At 36.5% G+C, this 20,065-nt stretch overlaps 1 protein-coding gene across 1 annotated transcript; it reads left to right on the top strand.

The window, feature by feature from the left end:
* The first annotated feature begins 1,281 nt into the window (after window positions 1–1,281).
* LOC134678184 (beta-alanine transporter-like) lies at window positions 1,282–18,169 on the top strand. The gene is made up of 13 exons (XM_063536639.1): window positions 1,282–1,691; window positions 6,946–7,178; window positions 7,451–7,637; window positions 11,801–11,930; window positions 12,032–12,160; window positions 12,255–12,447; window positions 12,522–12,627; window positions 13,090–13,322; window positions 13,399–13,478; window positions 13,867–14,042; window positions 14,711–14,865; window positions 16,144–16,271; window positions 16,438–18,169. Exons 1-12 carry the CDS (start codon window positions 1,677–1,679, stop codon window positions 16,208–16,210), a joined length of 1,704 nt encoding a protein of 567 aa, XP_063392709.1. The 5' UTR covers window positions 1,282–1,676; the 3' UTR covers window positions 16,211–16,271; window positions 16,438–18,169.
* Window positions 18,170–20,065: the final 1,896 nt, after the last annotated feature.

Raw genomic sequence — 20,065 nt, 5'->3', positions numbered from 1 at the left:
TACTAGCGTAAAATATCTAAAATTATTGTTTGATAATAGTCTTGCCAAAAACCTTATTTTGATGCCAAAAAGTCGTAAAACATGAACATTTCAAACGCAGTTTTATAATAATCTATATAGGTTATTGTTGTTCGGCAATTGCTCATAAAATTACAAATACATTAATTTATTTGTGAAATTAGGTAGTTAATCTAAATAGTTCGTAATCAACCACTAGAAAAATAATTTCAAAAACATACGCTTTTCCTGATTCCGGACGCTGTTCGATAATACCTTCCAATCAAATTGTCGGTGTACTCATCACCGAACTCACATTAAGCTTAATTTCTGATAATATGACTGCACTAAATTAATTAAATTTACTAAAATACACAAACTAATTAGGTAATCACACTGTAAAATCATACTTTGAAACACAGAAATAAATTTAAAAGGTTTTATGGCCTTAAGAAATATACGCAACTTCTTAACGATTTCTTTAAGGTTGCCCATACAAAGTGGCAATCGGCAGCGACGACCTGTTTCGATCAATTGCCACGTCCCAACTGCGGCACAAATTGGCTGACTCTGAGGCCTAATGGAAGGGACAGGTATTTAACTCGTGAAAAAAAAATACGCAAGTAAATATCAGCTGTATGTAATCGACTTATAGCCTAAAATAGAAGAAATTCGGTGATACGGACGGATTCAGAGCGTTCGGTGAAGCGTACTTTTACCTTACTACGAGCATTTCCGTCACCAGCGCCGATGCAAAGAGGAAAGTTCCAATTAAGTACATGAAAGATCACATTCAAGTTTCTTTTGGTGAAATGTTTTAGGTACACAATTTTCAATCGTGGCTGAAGGCTAGATGGGCAGACACGTTGCTTAGGCAACCTGTCTAAAAATGACTTCATAACTAGGTACATATACGAATATATAAATACGCAAAATGTTACAAGTCAATTTTATTAGAACTTCAAAACAACCTAAGTATACCCTAGACGCGTCATTAATTTTTTGTGCATTAATTATAAACCTAGTAAGAAACAAACTTCTTTACTACACCCTACTTATTATGCTGATATAATTATTTTATTTCTATACCTTCATGAATACTTTGTGTTGTGTGAGTTTTATTGCAAAAAAATAAATTGAACAAAGTTGCATAAAGCAATTTTGTCCTTGAATGAGGCGATTGGTCGATAACTTGGCGAGCTCATCGCCCATTGGTTGATTTACCGCCGTTTTGCCGCACTGCGCTGTGTTCAGGAGCTGGGCACGGCAAACTGAAACTGTAACCCGACCGGCTGTGCGAACTACTAGGTACTGCAACCCGACTAGTATTAATAACACTACTCGGTATAAGTACCTTGATCAATGATTTGTGATAGACTATCTTGAAAAAGAAACTTGTGATTTTAAAGTATTGTTAACAACGAAAAGCATGGTAGGTAGAAACATAAGTATGAACATTTGTCGCAACGTCCGGCAGTAGACTCAGCCGATAGCATCGGGCGGTCGCGTCGTCCACACTGAACTTTTAATTTTGGAATATACACACACATGTGCATACACTTGAAATATCAACCGAAGTGTTTACATAGAGTTGTTTTAGCGTTCTTCTGTGTGTTTTTACGTCCGTTTAATACATAGTGTATCAGTAAGTTTTTTTATGAACTGGACGACACATAACGATGACGATGAATATGGTAAGTCGTTTGTAGCTACATTATGTGAAGTTACTTGACACCGTGCCAAATTCCAAACATTCGTTTTATGTACCTACCACCTGAATAAAAAATATTTCGTATACAAAAAAATTAACTATTTACTTACCAACGCTATCTACCTACTAAAATTGTTGAAACGCTTTTTTGCAGTCATAGCCAGTGTGCTAAGAAATGTTCTATAAATAAAACCGGCCAAATTCGTGCCAGACCACGAGGGTTGTGTGTACAGTGTACGTTTACCTTCATACGATGCGATAAAGAAATGAACCGAACAAGCAGAAGGGCGTATCTTCCCGATGCTTAAGTCCTTTTTATATGAAGGGGTGTTTTTGGAAGTAAATTCAATAACTGCCAAAGATATTATTTTTACTATAGTTTTCATGACAGGTATAAAAGTAAAAGGTATATTGTAATAGAGGGGTATTCTATGAAATAATTTTACAGCTGAACCATATGGCGCTGTTCTGCGGTCACTGAGTTGCCAAACGTCTTTTGTTGACCAGGGTTACAGAGCCGTACAGCGCCATCTGTCAAATTTGAGACAGGAATTTGTTTTAGTTTACCTACGCTACACTAGCACAACTAAGGCCCAGTTGCAACAACCATTAATTTAACAGACTGATTAACGTCAGACCACAGGGAAGTATGGAATACAAATAAATTTAGCGAACACTTTAACGGTGACAGATGGTTTAGTGCAACCGCCTTAGGCTATTGATTACATACATACCTATATGATTCAGAAAAAAATCTTTGCTACAAGTTAAAAGTTATTATTGATTATATTTAGCTTAATCTAAAATAGGCCTTTGAGGCATTAGGTACCAAGGATGCTGGCGGATTCCTACTCGTTGTATCGTAATGCTGAATTGCTCATAGGTATGTTGTGCGAGGAAGCCGTCAGCTCGTAGTGAATTAAAATATTGAAGTAAAAAGTGGCCATTGTACTGAGATTTGATTATTATATCGAGTTCTTTATATAATGCTAAAAAACGAAATAGGTAAGTACTTAACTGCACAATTTGGTCTGGTCGGATACACCACAAAAGCCTATTCGTTTATCCAGCCCAGCTACTTAAATATTATACCTACCGGTCCGGCCAGACTATTGGTTTCGGCTCTGCGTTGATGAGTCAGTTAGTCAGGTCAGGACATACGCATTTATACCATGTAGATAAAAAGACATTCGAATGAATTAATATAACGTTGAATTTAAATACCTATTGTGTATTATTAAACAATGGTACGAACAATGCCCTTTTATATATAATAACCATAAATAATAATGTTTACAATATTTTGTAAGCTTGATTCACTGAGTATTTTAGGTATTTTATATTTGACACCAAGTTGTTTGCTTGTTTAAAAATAATAGCTGTTCATTCATTACGCACAATATCTTGTACTTACATATAAATATTATTACCGATTTCACACCTCACAAAATGCTTCGTATTGGAAATGTGCGAGGGCTTTTCTACGAGGATCGTCACAGTAAAAAGACCCCGACTACCGAGCAATGTTGGCGCAACTGCTCAAAAGACGATAGTGTGGGGTTTTTTTTAGTGTGGGGTAGTATAGGTGGACCTGATTGTGAATATTATAGGACTGCTATCGAACGGGCGTTTCACCTCGCCGGCTGTAGGTACATAATTGCGTGGAGAAACTTGCACATGCGATGGCTTGACCCAGAGTTAAGGTCACACCAAATACTTAGCATAAACGATTTGTGGTTTATGCCTAACTTTAACAATACGAGTTCGTTAAGAAAATCAAATTCGATGGAGCAGCACATAGTAAAAAGTGTTTGCCCATAACGTCGTTTTGTTTTAAAAGTACCTAATTATATAATTTAAAAACTTTTTTAACGCAAGAGGAGGCAGGTTTGTAAAAATCGGTTTAGCCCTTGAATTGATTGTTTACAACAAAAAAGGAATCGTAGCCCAGAATACGTAATGAAGTACCTAACGAAAAACATGCGGTCAGGTTTAATACTTCGGCTACTTTATTAATCTAGACTAGTCTAGCTAGACGCAGAAAATTTAAGTACCGATTAGAGAATGACCCGGCAACCCTCTGGACCAAACAAAACCGCTAAAATTAGTTATGTAAGTATAAGTATGTCTATTTTTTAATATATATAAAACTATTTATTAATATAAATTACTAAAATATATAAACAGGAATATAAAACGAAAACTACCTACAATTAAATATTTAATATATTATACTAAATATATGCTTTGAACATATACATAGGTACATGTTACTTACCTATGCAAACATATATACCTATTTCGATAACCTATGAAATCAAATCAACTAATAAAAAATGGGTACTTACGTAAAATCAAATAGATAATGTATTTACCTATAGATAATAAAAAAGGTCAGATAAGAGGAAAGATATATCTTTGATAAGTTGTTATCAATATTTATCATATTACACGTATGGATCGGATTCGCTAAGCATACATCCAAAATATGTTTTAAAATGATTTATCATGACTAGAATCCAACGGTGACAATATAAAGGTTATTTTTATATATATAGTAGCGTTGTACAAAGGTCGTATTTGTCCAAAACTGTTAGGTGTATAGATCAGATATGGCTTATACTGGGCTTTTATACTACCTACACGATTTATCGACACGACAAATCTACCTATTTAAATGTATGCAGTCGCTAGTCGCTATATTATACAGTGAAACCTGGTTAAGTGGGACCTGGATAAGTGAGAAACCCCTATAACTGGGACTCAGGGTGCGGTCCCAACAGTTTAGCACTGAATTACCTCTGTTAGTGAGATAAAACGAACCTCTATAACTGAGATAAGTTGTTGTGATTTTATAGTCACATTTACCTCTATAATTGAGACAGAGAGTGTATTTTACCTCTTTTACTGAGACTATATTTATAAGATTACATTTTGCTAATTGTTTTTTTTAGAATATTATACGAATTACCTCTGTATCTGAGATAACGTCAATCTATGACCTCTATAACATGGACTTTATTGATCTATTTCCGTATTCTTACTTACTCTTAGTCTATCCACAAATTCCGCATTTACTTAATTGTGTCTAAACGACTTCAAGTTTCATTTAATTACTTTATGTAGTTAAAACTATCGAAACGAAAGCTGAAATCTTGATTAGTAACAAGGATAAACAAACTTTCATTTAATAAATTTCTAAGACACAATGAAGTCCGTATCAAATTTAATTGAAAAAGTCTATCATTTGGAAAATCATTCAAAATAAATTCAAAGAAATATTTAAACAGACTTAAAAAATATTTAGGGACAAGGATTATTTTACCTCAACATTTAAAGATAATTACAAAATACCTTATTAAACACCTCTATAACTGAGATATATCCTCTATTCTTACCTCTATTAATGGGACCCTCTATAAATGAGACAGAAATGTATTTGTACCTGGTTAACTAAGAGCCTGGGTAAGTGAAAAACCTCTTTAAGTGAGACAAATCTGCTCGTCCCTTGAAGTTTCACTTATCCAGGTTTCACTGTATATAGTTTATCGTTGACGATACCTAACATCTCACACATTACTCAACCACTTCACTCATGCTGGAGTGGTTCACTTGCTTATTTGAGATCGAGACAATAAATTGTGCAGTCGTGTCGTCGAGTAATTGTTTACTTATTAGAAACATTGTATCTACTAACACCAAGTTACCTAGATTTCAAATCACAACTGTCACTAACAAAATGGTCCAAGTTGTCGTGAATTTAACTATTTAAATTCAACTGTTTGGAAAGACAAGAGCGTGGTTTATGTATGGGAACCAAAACATTCTACGACTCTTCTCTTTCCGCACAGACTCTATCATTCAATGTACTGGTGACAGCAAGGTGTCATCTATTGGGCATTAGCATGTCGAGCACTAGTACTACGTTTACCTTAGTAGCTATTTTCTATTTTCCCTCGCGTTGATGGTGACATGTGCGCAGATTGCGAAATCATCGGCGTCGGCGTTCGATGAATTTATAAAAGGTGGCGGCGGCGTTATGTCGGAAAATACCTACCTTCCAGCAACACAACACTCAAAATAAGTTTATGGCCATAATTTAATTTTTGCTACCTATACAAGCTCTTATTGTGACTGTGGTTTTCTTTCGGCATGCAACTAAATAAAATACAACTACCTAGGTAATAATTTATAATTGTTTATATTCTGACAAATATATCAAAGGTATAATGTACTTTTTAACTAGGTAATACCAGAGATATATATAACTCCGTATAAGATAAATAAAGTCTAAGAAAAAAACGTGCCTCGGATATCAAGAAAAAGTCATTCTCGAATAGATGGCGCCATTATAATTTATACCTTTGGCCTATTCTCGGCTAGATGGTGTTGGCGACACCGTTTGATATTTAACAATTTTAACACATATCAGTGAAAGAACATGGGTCAGTAGGGAACAATAAAAATTAAGAATCATTTATCCGTAAACATATTTTGATTATTTTATACATTTTCAATTTTATTTTAAGTTTTAATCGTGTGTCGATAGATGGCAGTAAATGTACCGTGACTACAAAATTGACAATGACAGGACCCCTCTATACTATCTATTCTTTTTGGTAATACTCATGGAGACAATTCTAAAAAAACCAAACACAATTAGATTGATAAAATTTAATGTATGATGATCTGGGGGCACAGCAGTGCCCCCGCCAAGTCGAGCAAAACTAAGAGGCACGGCCGTACGCCGTACCATCCTTTTCCCGAAGCGATTCAGCCGATTTCGACGTTCTGTAATTTTGTGCTGGTTCTAGTTTTTCGTACTGACCCGTACCTATTTAGTAGCCGGTGAGTGTAGGTATATAACGTTTATAGTAGGTTTATCTCAGTTATACTTACTAAACCTCGTGTGACATGGATAACATGTTAGCCTAGTATTGATAGTGTACCTACATTATGTTGTCCCTGTCACACAATGTTATATAACGTTATATAGTAGGTATAGGAGCACCGTAAAATAAATTAAGCTAAGCTAACACAAAACAGAACTAATCAAAATAAGGTAAATGCACGTTACCTTTATTATAGTTAGTAGAAAGATAAGATTACTATTTTCAAAATAATCCCGCTTTCGAAGTTATATTACCCCAATGCATCTTAAATTTAACAAGTTTATTGTAATTGTAGGTAGTCAATAACCTGAAAGCCAACATTAAGGTTTTTTATATTTTTTTAAGGAAACAAAGGAAGAATTAAACAAAAAGTCAACGAACACCGATCAAGATGTTTTGGAGACAATTCTCACATACATCGGTGAGATTGGGCGCTACCAGAAATTCCTATTCTGCGCCATGCTGCCCTTCGGACTGTTTTTCGCTTACGTGTACTTCGTGCAGATGTTCGTCGCCGCCACTCCGCAGCGCTACTGGTGCCATGTACCAGAGCTCGCGCACTTAGATTTAGACCTGAGGTTGGTACGAGTAATACTACCTACCTACTGGATGACTTCCTCCATTTTAGGTACATACATGCATGACTAAATTCACTGACTAAAAGTTGGTTCAGAATGAACTTTCAAACCGAATGTCGCGGGTTGGAACCCCGCCCGTATGAAAGTCGCAATAAAACCGGAATGCTAGGAAGATGATAATGACCGAACGTAATATTTTTAACTCGTATTTTAGAGATCTTTTTAAATTTCTAAACATTAAACCGTTAATAGTTTTATGGGGCATATTGTAGACGGAATCTTTCGGCACCTGGAGCCATCGATGGCGGGAATTGGGAGCGCTGTGCGACGTTCCAAACCAACTGGAGCCTGGTGCTGGAGACCATGGCGCCGCCCGGCAACGACACGCCCACTGCGCCGTGCGAGCATGGCTACGATTTCGAGCTTACTGACATTCCTTATCACACGGTAGTAAGCGAGGTAAGTATCTTACAAACCTTATTAAATTGCTACATGTAGGTAAAAATGGGATGTTACTACCAAGCGGTCTAGCATAAGTTGCGTTCTGGCGCGCGAGAAGTCGTGCCAGATGCATGAAGTCGCGCGCGAGACGAAACTCATGCTAACAGGTCAGGTTGATACCGGATTTTTTTCCTTACATCTGGAATTTTTTCCTCGGTAGTTACCAGTAAAGGCCCAGTAAGTTCGTGTTCTTCTCTCACTCTCACTGAGCGTAAAGTGTGAGCAAGACTCTAATTATGTTTGGGGTTGTTAGATTTGACTCCATGAGAAAGTTGGCTGTGGAAAGAAAAATGCCGTCAGCGATAAAACCTAGTATCAAAAATGAAATGTTTGACAAAAACTTAATAATCTATGAAATATTTATAAAGTACCTACCTATGTAGTAGTGGATTTAAAGAGTAAAAAGTTGTATGTGCAACACGAAATCAAAAGTTAGTTACAACTCGTATTTTTAGGTCTAAAATTAGATTTCAAATAGGTACCAATGTTTCGCTTGTTCCGATGTCAAAATTAGCACTCGTAGCAATTTCAGAGTTTGCTCTCTTTTACGACAAATCAGCTCATATTTTGTCTTTGTAAGAGCCCGTATAGATTCGTAAGTATTTTTAGTAAAGGCATTGAATTGCTCATGCAACATTAAGGGCATTTCTCAGGAGGGCCGTTTTTACGTGTCCGGGGCAGTAATTGATTGAATTTACTGTTCAATAAATCTGAATTAATTTAGACATGATCTTCAGCTTATATTCTGTCTGGGACACTATCAAATTATTTATTTATTATTTAAATAATACAAGAAAAAGAAATTCAAATGCCAAAAATGATGTTCGGTGGGCGTGTCCCGCACCCAGATTTTATGAGTCAAAAAATTATTACTCAAGATGGGGTATTAGATCGGAGTTATTATGGGTATTCACGCATAGGGTATTAGTTAGCTTATCATATTCTTTATATCACAATAATGTGTTTGCTCAACACATTGAATAAAACGAAATTTACGATGTGTCCCGGGCTAGTGACTGACATCGGTGTAATTTGCAAAACATGTCAGTACTCCTTCAAAGTTGTAGACCAGGAACACAGTGTCTCAAACATAGTATGCTTTAGTTGTGCCTTAACCGTTGAATAAAGTAGAGGTACAGTCACAGTACAATAAAGTGATTTTTTAAACGTTTCTCCGTCCTTCGCTGGGTTTGGTCCTATGTTTTTTTGAGATCGGTGGTGCAATTTACTCCGAAAGTTTTAGTGCAATTATCGTTATGTAAGTGATTAAGAAGTCATCGAAAGTACGTAAATCCACCATTATTACATCTCCTCTGTATCGTTCATGCTATTTCTGTAATTGCTAAAAAGCGATTAATTTTGATATCGCTGGTGTTGATTTCCCTGGTTTCGGTGGATTTTTTGACCACCGATATCAAAAAAGTGATCACTGAATTCAAATCCTGCTTTGTAAACTAGTTTGTTGTACTAATTTATCATGTCTAAAAAGTGAAAGATACGTTGTACAAACGTAAAATTGTGTTTGTAAGTAAATTATGTCATAGTAGGTACACAAAATCACTAGTTCACTATGAGTAGTTTTTTAAACCAGACGTATAGACCCAATGTTTCTTTCTCTGTCTTGATATTCTTTTCCAACCAATTAAGTAAATTATGTTCGTTGTCCTCTGTATCACCGGAGGCCCTACACTTCGATACCTTTAAACATGTCAGCCATGTTAAATAAATGTAGTCAATTAGATCCCACTTCTTTTAAAATAACTTGTGTATGTAAGTACTATGCAAGGTGAACCCAAGGGACAGGATGTACAGAACAAGGGATTAAAAATAAAATAGCATTCTAATGTCGAGATCGCTTCAAAGGCACTGAGCGTACCTACTGATCGATATTTCTAAAGCATAGCCATAGACACAAATTGAACAAATGTTTTAACAATCCTCAATGTCTTATGTCTTTGTCAACAACTTTGTTACAATTTAGTTCAAGTGTTTGAGGGTGCTGGAGATCATAATTAATTGGTAATTGGATCTTCAAGCATTACTCGACTACTTCAAATATTATAGTTTTAAATTGACGGAGTTCACGCTTTTAAACTCTTTTATTTAAAAAATACTTGTTTTCCGTATTGCATCACATTGCTTTATAAGTACATTAAATATTTAATGAGCATTGAACACCACTCAAGAGTGTATTGTTTATCGGGTGCAGGTAACATAAGTTTTTTTTAGATGCGTGTGCGGTCGGATTGCGTGAAACAAACATCTTCTCCTTCATGGATATAGTAATGCAATGAATAAATGATTATAATGTGCAAATTTGTGGTCGACAATGTCGACATGTCTAAAACTCGTTTCAGGACCACACATCACCCTATTATATGAGGCCAGTCATATAGTGTGGGATATCTTCTAGAGATGTTGATTTACAAGCCGTAATTTGGTTATTTTAAAATCTTGAGTCTATATCTATTAAATTTATGTAAGCTTTCGAGATCATTAGCCTTGTTACATCGCTTATCAACAAATAAGATTGAAAAATATGATTAAGATAATTATACAGGGTGAAATTTAATTCACTGGCCAAATTCATTCCCGGCACTAGGTTACACTTAAGGAACCTATTTAGCGAAAAAAAAGAGTACACTTTTTTTTTATTTTCATTTTTCAATTTTTAAATATTTTCCATGAGTCGTGGTCACCCTATTACCACAAATGTAAACAAACCTAATAGTAGGTTTTAACAACAACATCAGCAAAACCCTTATCTGACCTTCACTAAACCTTATAATCGTTGCAATAGAGTCCACCCCGTTAGTGTTGGCGATGGTAGGCAGGTTTATCAATTTCGAGGGTAGTCTAAACTAAACCATTCCGCGCTAGCGGTAAACATAACGGTAAGCATAAATGATTAGTCACTCGTCACTCGCCAACCTTAAAACATCGCGCGCGTACTAAGGTTAAAAAAAATGTTTTCGAACCGGGAATATTACGAAGTGGTACGGTGTGTTATTTATTAAGTGTTGAGTGTTTACGTGGTGCACAAATGGAATCCGTTCCACGCCTTCGCAGACAAGGATTGAATCCAAGAGTACCATCTCGTGGGACTTTCGTTAATTGCGTCGATTGTTAATCAAATGTACGTAAGTCGATTCAATTTTTTAAATACGCCTGAATGCAAAGATTCCTGACCTAGTTTTTGCTCATTGTTTTTAAGCCACGGACGTTTTGTTAATAATCATTCATTAGTCAGAAATAACATTTTAGATTAAAAATAACATTTTAGATTAAAAGCCCGTTAATATGAAAGGAAAAATTAGCAACTTATGTAGGTAATCTCGCTGCAATAGGGTTCATAATTGGTGACGCGATTGCAAACAGCGGGAGGGGCGGGTGTCAATGACCTTAACTGATAAGATAAAAGCGAGTGTAGTGGGTAGTTGTCGGTTCACCATAACGTACGAGGTTTTTAGGACAACTTGATGATGAGTTATTTCGAAAAAAATGTACTGAGCGGTATTAAAAGAAAAAACACGTGTTTAATATTTTTTCGAGCTCTTTCGGTTGTTTCAATTTGGCCAGTGAATTAAATTTCACCCTGTATAATTGAGATATAAAACCTAAATGTGATTTTGGTGTAAGCATTACTGAATTCGGTGACGCAAATTGATTTCAGTGCCTGCACATGATTTCGGTGTTTTTTAAATCTCAAATATCTTGAAAACTATAAGGTTCTAATGGAGGCCTCCACTACCAATATTTTTTATATTAAGGGTAGATTTTAGGAAATAAACTCGCATATTATATAAGTTAAAAAAAAATTTTGGCACCGAAGTCAGGCACCGAATGTCATCTCTGAGAATCGCCCTTAAATTACTTAAGTAAAATGCCAAAGATAATGCGAGCATTGAACATAAACAATGGAATAGGGTATTATTATGAGAGTCGAACACAACACAAGGCTTAGGTATTGAGCTGACTTGGACTAGGTCGATCTGTGTTAAGATTGGGGAATTATTGATTTAATCAATCATTTATTTATTTATTTTGCAATTTGACTACGATTGCAGTAACCTGCCTATTACAGTATATACTTATCAGGTCATCTAACTTCTAACTTTCAGCGAGGTTGGGTGTGCGATAAATCAAGCTATGCTCCAATGGCACAGTCGATATTTTTTGCGGGTTCATTAGTGGGGGGGCTGCTGTTTGGGTGGTTAGCAGACCGATTTGGAAGAATACCCGCTTTAGTTGGCAAGTATTACGAAAATATATAATATCTAATTTGGGAGACAAGAAACTTTTCTCAAGAACTTTACTTAGCATTACTAAAAACGACCTAAATATTGTTTTAGGATCCACTATGATCGGGTTTGTAGGCGGAGTCGCAACTATATACACCACTGGAATAATAGACTTCACCATCGCGAGGTTTCTGGTCGGCATGGCATACGACAGTTGTTTTATGATGATATATATTTTAGGTAAGTAGATTAGGTTTATGGTATTGCTATTAACATATAACTATGCACATCTGAAGAAAATGATTTATATATTCTTGATAATTTTGTATGGCAGTTCTTGAATACATTGGCCCTCGGTACCGCACGCTGGCGGCGAACCTGTCGATCGCACTGTTCTTCGGCGCGGGCTGCATGTCGCTGCCGTGGCTGGCTCTCTGGCTGGCCGACTGGCGCTCGCTGCTGTGGGCCACCTCCGCTCCCATGCTCATCGTCCTCGCCATTCCTTTCACGGTTCCAGAAAGTGTCCGGTATTTATCTCCATTCGAATATCACTAACGTTTGACGACGCCAAACTTATCAATACTTTTATTTATTAATACAGATGGCTCGTCTCTAGAGGACGCACCAATCAAGCAGTTCGGGTGTTCAAAACCTTTGAAAAAATTAACCGCACCCAGATTCCGCAGGAAGTGGTGGACGATTTTGTTGTAAGTGGAAATAAAAAGAATGTTACCTCCTCGTATGTACCTACCTGGCTCGAACTTATATATGTTGCCGTAACACACCGAATTTATATATAAGAGTTTGACAATAATTTATTTTGCGTAGGTACTTGACGATTGTACTATTACTATAAACGATTGATCTGTGTCATGTCAAATATGTGAATAATTCTGTTTTGGTACGTACATACTTGTAAATTTCTGAAGACTGGATAGAAACAGTAAGTAAAGTAAATTGGACTAAATTATACTTATACTCCCCCCATCCACCCCCATCAAGGGGGAGGCCTATGTTCAGCAGTGGACGTCTTATGGCTGAGATGATGATGATGATACTTATACTACATTTTAATTTAGTACCTAAGTGCTGAAAAATGTTACGGCAACATACGAGGTAATACTTATCTGGACTTGATCTTAACCTAGGAACCAATATATGCGTTTTAGATAGCATCCCGTCAAACCCAAAATCAGAAGCATTCAGTGAGTGCCTTGTTTAGAAGCGCGCCGCTGCGGACGATGCTCGCGTACATGGTGGCGGTGTACATGTGCTGCGCGCTCGTGTTCGACGGGCTGGTGCGGCTCTCCGAGTCGCTGGGGCTCGACTTCTTCCTCACCTTCACGCTCGCATCCGCCACCGAAATCCCCTCCGTCACGTTGCTGGCTCTTGTCATGGACAGGTATTACTCGCATCCATGCAATCGCATTTTTATACATAAATATTCCTTTTTTTTACGTAGAAAGTTTATTTTGCAGATGGGGTCGGCGAAAGCTTACAGTGGTGCCCATGGGATTATCGGGCATATTGATAGGCATTGCAGCATTTTTACCTAAAGGTAATTAATTTCTTATAATTTAAGTTAGATACAGAATCCAAAATTGAAATAATTGGTACCTTGCGCCACAGAATAAATAATAGTACTAGGTACAGAAAGAAGACTCACTCTCTAACAAAACGCGTCTGTTATGATCAGGACAGATATGGCCGCTGGCGACAGCGCCACGCGCGGCTTATGGCAAACCCCAAAATTAGGGTCGAGCGGATGTACTTTTAGCTACCTGTAAAAACCTACCTACCACCTGTACCTGTGTGTGGTGTGTGTGTGTAGCTGTGTGTGTGTTTTAGCAAAGCGACGAAATCGCGGAGTGAGACACGCCTGCCTTGGCTTGGTAGAGTCTTGGCTATAACTACTATAGGTACTGAGTATGAGCGTGTGTGTGCAGGAGTCCCGCAGACGACGGCCGCGGTGATGGCGCGGTTCTTCATCAACATGTCGTACACGGCCGCCATCCAGTGGGCCACCGAGACGCTGCCCACGGGCGTGCGCGCCTCCGGCTCCTCGCTAGTGCACGTCAGCGGCTACGTGGCCACCGTCTTGTCGCCTTTCATCGTCTACTCGGTAACGTGCACAACGTACTCTCAAGAACCTACTTTAATTCTACCTATAAAAGAGATTAAAAATCGATTAAAAATTGTCAATTTAAAAGAACCTAGGGACGTAGTACGACCAATTGACTGTCACACTGATGATGACTAAAATGCATGATGCATAAATAAAGCACTCTAGTGGTAGATTTTAAAAAGTAAAATGTAGCCCAAAGGCAAAAAGTTACAAAGAGAAATTTAACTATGCTGACCAAGATGATGGTGAATGGTCATCAGACTAACCGTCTGCCTGCACCATTAACACGTGCGCTAAATTTTATTGTAAGTACGAGAAGTTTCATAGTTCACTGCTGGTTGACGTTGATTAGTCAATCAATTGTGGTTGGTACAACTGGGTCTAATTGCCTACTCAAGCAGTTGACTAGCCACTAACCTAGCAATCAATTACACAGCGGACAGAGCGGAACACAGTCTTAACCTTAACTATAGGGACTGTTGTATATATATCTGTGTTGTACTTTAGAACAGAATTAGTGCATTTACAAAGGTATCCGATTACACAAAAACAACATACGAATACCATAAGCGCAGGGGCAAAGAGTAGTATAATATAAAATATTATGCGCTGGGGCCAAGGCCTTGTCAAGTAGGTATTTACCTGCCCATATGGTGAAAATGCAGGAACGTTACTGGAGCTCGCTGCCACTGCTGATCATGAGCGGGCTGACCGTGCTGGCCGTGGGATGCGGGCTGATGCTGCCCGAGACCATGGGCCGCCCCATGCCGCAGACCATCGCCGACGGCGAGGCGCTCGTCAGGAACTACACCTTGTGCGGGTAACTAACTAAACGGCATCTATTCTTATGACTTTCATTCATTGCGTGTTCTAATTGCATCCTCTTGGAATTATAAAGCCTGACATAGAAACTGTCTGTCACAGTACTTTTCATCAGTAATGTTACGGATTCTTATAACTTATAACAGCACATTTTCCTGTTGTTAATCGATTTAAAAAAAGGAGGAGGTTAACAATACGACCGTTTCTTGTATGTTTGTTATCTCAGAAATATGTATGTCTTTTGAGAACCGAAATGAAAAAATATTTTCTCGTTCAAAAATAAATTATTTACTAATTCCATGTTGGTGCCATTTTTGTCAAATCTATAGTTCTGATGACGGGACCAATGAGGAATTAAATGAGTCAAGTCTTCAAATCTTGATGGATTCCGATCCAGGCCTTAAAACCTAAAACCTTAAAAAATGGATTTAAAAAAAGATATACCTAATAAAATATTATCTCTTTTATATGTGCTACAAAGAAACTGAAAAACTCTGAATATTTCATATATAGGTACGAGTGATAGGTACCTACGTAGATGGGCTGGATAATTTGGTCAACGTAAAACGAAATTTGCAATAAGAAATAAATACTTACACAAAGCCGGTTTAGCATAGTGAAATCCCAAGCGAAATCGAATGAAGTTTGTTGACCCTGCATGTGCTTATTGCCTCCGTCGATATGGAGAATACAAATCCTCAACGCAGTAGGTCAACAAGAAGTTTTCTACTCGGCGACAATAATTTCACTCCGTACTACAGTTCGTTTTTTTTAGCATTAGAAATTAGGTAAACAATCTTGATGTGTCTTTTAATTGAAAAACACATTTTAAAAATAAGTTACGGCAAATATACAACAATTATGAATCTAATACAATCATTTATATTCTTCTGCTTTCATAAGTAATCGTTTTTGAATTTTAAAAAGCGTTTTTCAATTAAAAGACATGTCAAGATCGCTTACCTTCTTGCAAGTTCTTTCTAATGCTAAAAAAAACGAACTATACATGATATGAAGTAACGTCTTACTTAATATTTTGTTTTATCCCATTTAAAGTTGTGTTTTTTAAGGTAAATTTTTTATGTCATATTCTACGAACTATTTTGATAGCACACACAGGTCTATCATTATTTCATAGAAGTTTGACGTTTTAAATAACTACAAAATAACACTTGCGCAGCGTGTGCTATCAAAATCGTTGCAAACTTACCTTGGACTAACTTCTATTATATCTATTGATTGATGTTTTTTATAACATTTATTACTTGTTTTACAGAAAAATAGAAGAAATCGAAGAAGACGAATTAAAGGAGATGAACAAAACGAAGGAGCCCATTATGTAGCGACTTTGTGTATATACATATGTATATAGGTATCTACAAAATAAGTAAAAGGATGGGTACAGTACGGTTACCATCAGTTTCTCGCTGACATAAACGCCGTCGAGAACGTAATTTACTTTCTATACATCTCGCTCGCACTCGCATATTAGTACAAACGGGATGTATAGAAAGTAAATTACGTTCTCGACGGCGTTTATGTCAGTGACAAACTGATGGTAACCGTACAGGGTATACTCCGCGGAAGTGTTACGCTATTAATATCGTGTAGTGCGGAGTGAAATGTTTGTCGCGGAAGTGTAAAGCTATGAGCTATGGGCATTATGACAAAAGTACGTGTAAGTACCTACAGAAACCTACTCATTCAGAAATAAATATGTACCTAAATAATACTGTGTTATCGACTTATCGGGCATAAGAATAGTTATGCTTTGTGCTGGATTCGTATTATGTAGGTAATCTATTTACTATTTAATATGTGCGCAATAAATGTTTTGACTTCGTCCGATGTTAAAAAAAATAATACAAGGTACGATACAATATCAACATCAGCAGGCGCTACCTATAGGTACTACGCCTAAGCCGCCTTAAGTAGGTGTCGCTTTAATAGATTAAGTACCTAGGTAGTGTTACTAGTGTTCATTCTTATTTAGAGGTACCCTACTTTAAAAATACCAATCATCTAAGAACAAAGTTATATTTACTTTCCATTAAAATATTTTCATTTGTATTATTTCAAGTGTCTACCTACTTTAAGTGTGTTACAGTAGGTACTAATATATTGACGCTGAAGGCCTTGGTCATTTTTTACGTCGTACGGTCAGCCAATAAAGTGGTCTACCACTTTTAGACTCTATCAATCAGATGATAGAGTCGAAAAGTGGTAAAGCACTTTCTTGGCTGACTGTACATACCTACATGACATTTATTTCGGTTTGTAATACCAATCATGTCATGACATAGTGGCAACAGCGACTAAAATATTCGATTTACAGAGTCCAGAGTTCGAGTACAGTCGCTATCACGCAGATATATTGGAGCTTTGTTGTCAAGGCGTTAGGTTAGAGTGCGTGTTCGGATATTTTTGAGCACCTTGGCCGCTCCGATATATATGATGGCGACTGTACACATAAGTACATATGTATTGTCTTGGAGAATTCTATCTCTGGCTAAAAGTGATCGTCAACCAACTTTCTGGCTTCAAGACCAAGCCATTATGATAGGCTAGATACTATAGTACAGGCTACATGAGTAGGTATGTAATGTATAAGGTACATAGGTACTTATTTGCCTATAGTAATTTTATGTAATTTATGAATTACTTTATGTAAGTAGGTAAACAGACAATGGGTTATTTACTTATTATTTAACTAACTAAGGATGTCACAATCGGTTCCTACAGCTTATGTATTCGAGATAGACAATAAAATAAACTATGTATTTATTTTTTATTTGGAACGCGTTGCTCAAATTTGCACAATACGTATATTATAAATTATAATGTTATGATTCGACAGGTACCTGTATTCCTCATTTGTAATTGCAAGGGTGTTCTTTATGTAGGTACTACGTTAGAAATAAGTACCTAATATAATTAAAACTCAAGGACTGCATAAATAATGAATTGTTACAATCGAGTTCATAAATATTAACCCTTCTTTGCATGATTTTTTATTTTTGCCCGTAATTAATATATGTGTCACGTAAATTGTTTACTGATTCTGGGAAAAATAGTAAAAAAAAATACATGATCGATTTTCACTTCGAAATCAGTGTCAGAAGTTGCATAGGCTAAATCATATTTTTGTAAATATATAACTATTAGTAAGGGGTATCAGAAAATTTTTACTGCCATCAGAAAGGTACACTACATATAGGTATTTGTGATATTCCTATAATATAGTTTGTAAATATAAAATAATTACAAACCCTGAAAAATCTGCCCAAAATCACATACCTACTTACTAAAAATCATCAACTTCCAGGTTTTTCCAAGTTTTCCAAAATTTCGTCTTGTATTTATTATAAATGTGTAATAAACAAATGTATTTTTTATAAATTAAAATACTGCGTAAATTTATGTCAAAAATCAGAAAATGGATTAGTGATGAAAGTTGACAGTGTTAAAAATAAATATCAATCACCTCCGAAAGCATCTTTATTTCATAGGACAATGTTATGATGGAAATTTCCATCACCATGCAAAGAAGGGTTAAATATGTATGTACCTACATTCCTTCACCAGCTTCACCTTATCCATTGCAATAAGGTTAAAAAATGTATACATATTTATGTACTCGACTTTACCTACTTAAATTATGTACATAAGTACCTAAATTAATTATTTATTTTTTTGAAAGAAAAGGAGTCATAGACAGACTTACTTAATTGCATAAACATTTCGTATCGTGATCTTCAGCAGCAGTTCCATTCCACCAATGTAGCTTTCCGAGAGCTAGCGCAGAAGTAAGGTACTATAATAAATACTTAGGTAGTCATAATTAAATCGAAATGTGTTATTGTTTTACTAGAGGATTTTTAATATAGGCTGTGGTGAAGTGCCTTGTTGAATGACGGATAATGGACTGGTAGAGGTTGTTTGGTTGCCAGGAGCGGGCTACATCGGGCAGTGCGTTTCATCTGCTGGGCACCCCGACAGAGGTCGCACTTTGTACACCAAAGGCCCTCCCGCGAAAAATGGAAATTTAAATTTAGTTATCTATCCCTATCCCTATAGGGTATAGGGTGTGCCAATCGCGCGCTCTTGCATATTCGATCTATAGAGAGGAAGATAATGAAATTCGTGTTTCGCAGTAGGGCCTCAGACTCTGATGCAGGTCCTGCGCATTTTCTAAAGAAGTCCATTTATACCAAGGTCAAGGTATCACAAAATTTTCATTAATATGACGTTAATGTCTAACTTGGTTGAGTCTAAGTAGTCGCCTTGGAGTGGAGAGATATGAATGCCAGCCTGTGCCCGGCAGACCATCAGATAATTTACTCGACGGTTGTTTAATACGACCCTGCTCAAATGTTCTGCCGACTAAATTGAAACTGCATTAAATGTTTAATTTTATTTGCATATTTTTAGATAGATAGGCGTACTAATTATAGTAATTATATTATTAAAATAATAATTATTGTTCTTCCATTTATTTAATATGTTGTACCTACATACTTTGTGCAAATCCAACCGACGTTTAATAATAATGTTAAGTCTGAATAAAACCATATTTTTGTCAAACGCAAACAATAAGTTTATTTACAAAAATAAACGTCTCAAGATCGGAACAACCTCTTTTATTTCATATCATTTTAAGAAATACCTCAGGACCACTTGCACGTTTCACTAACCCAGGGTTAGCCGGTTAAACCTGGAGTTACCATGGTTACCAGTACAATTTGACACTGGGTTAACGGTTTAACCGGTTAAAACCCCGGGTTAGTATGATGGTGCAAGGGGCGCTTAACTCCATTAAAGTTTATAGGTACAATTAATACCTACCTAGTTATTTTTGTAACAAAAGAGCAGTTTTTTTCGGTTCGAGGACTACCTACCTAATTTAGAGGCCCGAGCAATGTAAATATTAATCAAATACTATAATAAAAAGAATCCTGAGCGTATCGAGGGACTATAAAAATAATTTAACCCACTTGGGGAGCCATTTTGTTTGGAATAAATACCAAACTTACAAGACAGAGATTAATGAATGAATGATGACAAATGAAAGAAAAAATGATGATAATACAAAGGAAAAGAATAAAAAAATACTATAATTGTTTTACGCTAAAAATAATTAATATCGGGTAATGTCAGGGTAAAGTACAAACAGTAAGGGCCCCCCCACATCTGGCGTC

The sequence above is a fragment of the Cydia fagiglandana genome, chromosome Z (assembly GCF_963556715.1).
Source record: "Cydia fagiglandana chromosome Z, ilCydFagi1.1, whole genome shotgun sequence".
In the NCBI taxonomy this organism is placed as follows: Eukaryota; Metazoa; Arthropoda; class Insecta; order Lepidoptera; family Tortricidae; genus Cydia; species Cydia fagiglandana.
Note: the sequence above shows the minus strand (reverse complement) of the source record. Positions and strands in the feature narration are given on the sequence as shown.

Excerpts from the sequence above, each read along its gene's own strand:
- LOC134678184 (XM_063536639.1), top strand. Across the intron at positions 11,931-12,031 it reads AAGAATACCCGCTTTAGTTG|GATCCACTATGATCGGGTTT; the intron begins GCAAGTATTACG and ends ATATTGTTTTAG. Across the intron at positions 12,448-12,521 it reads ACGGTTCCAGAAAGTGTCCG|ATGGCTCGTCTCTAGAGGAC; the intron begins GTATTTATCTCC and ends TTATTAATACAG.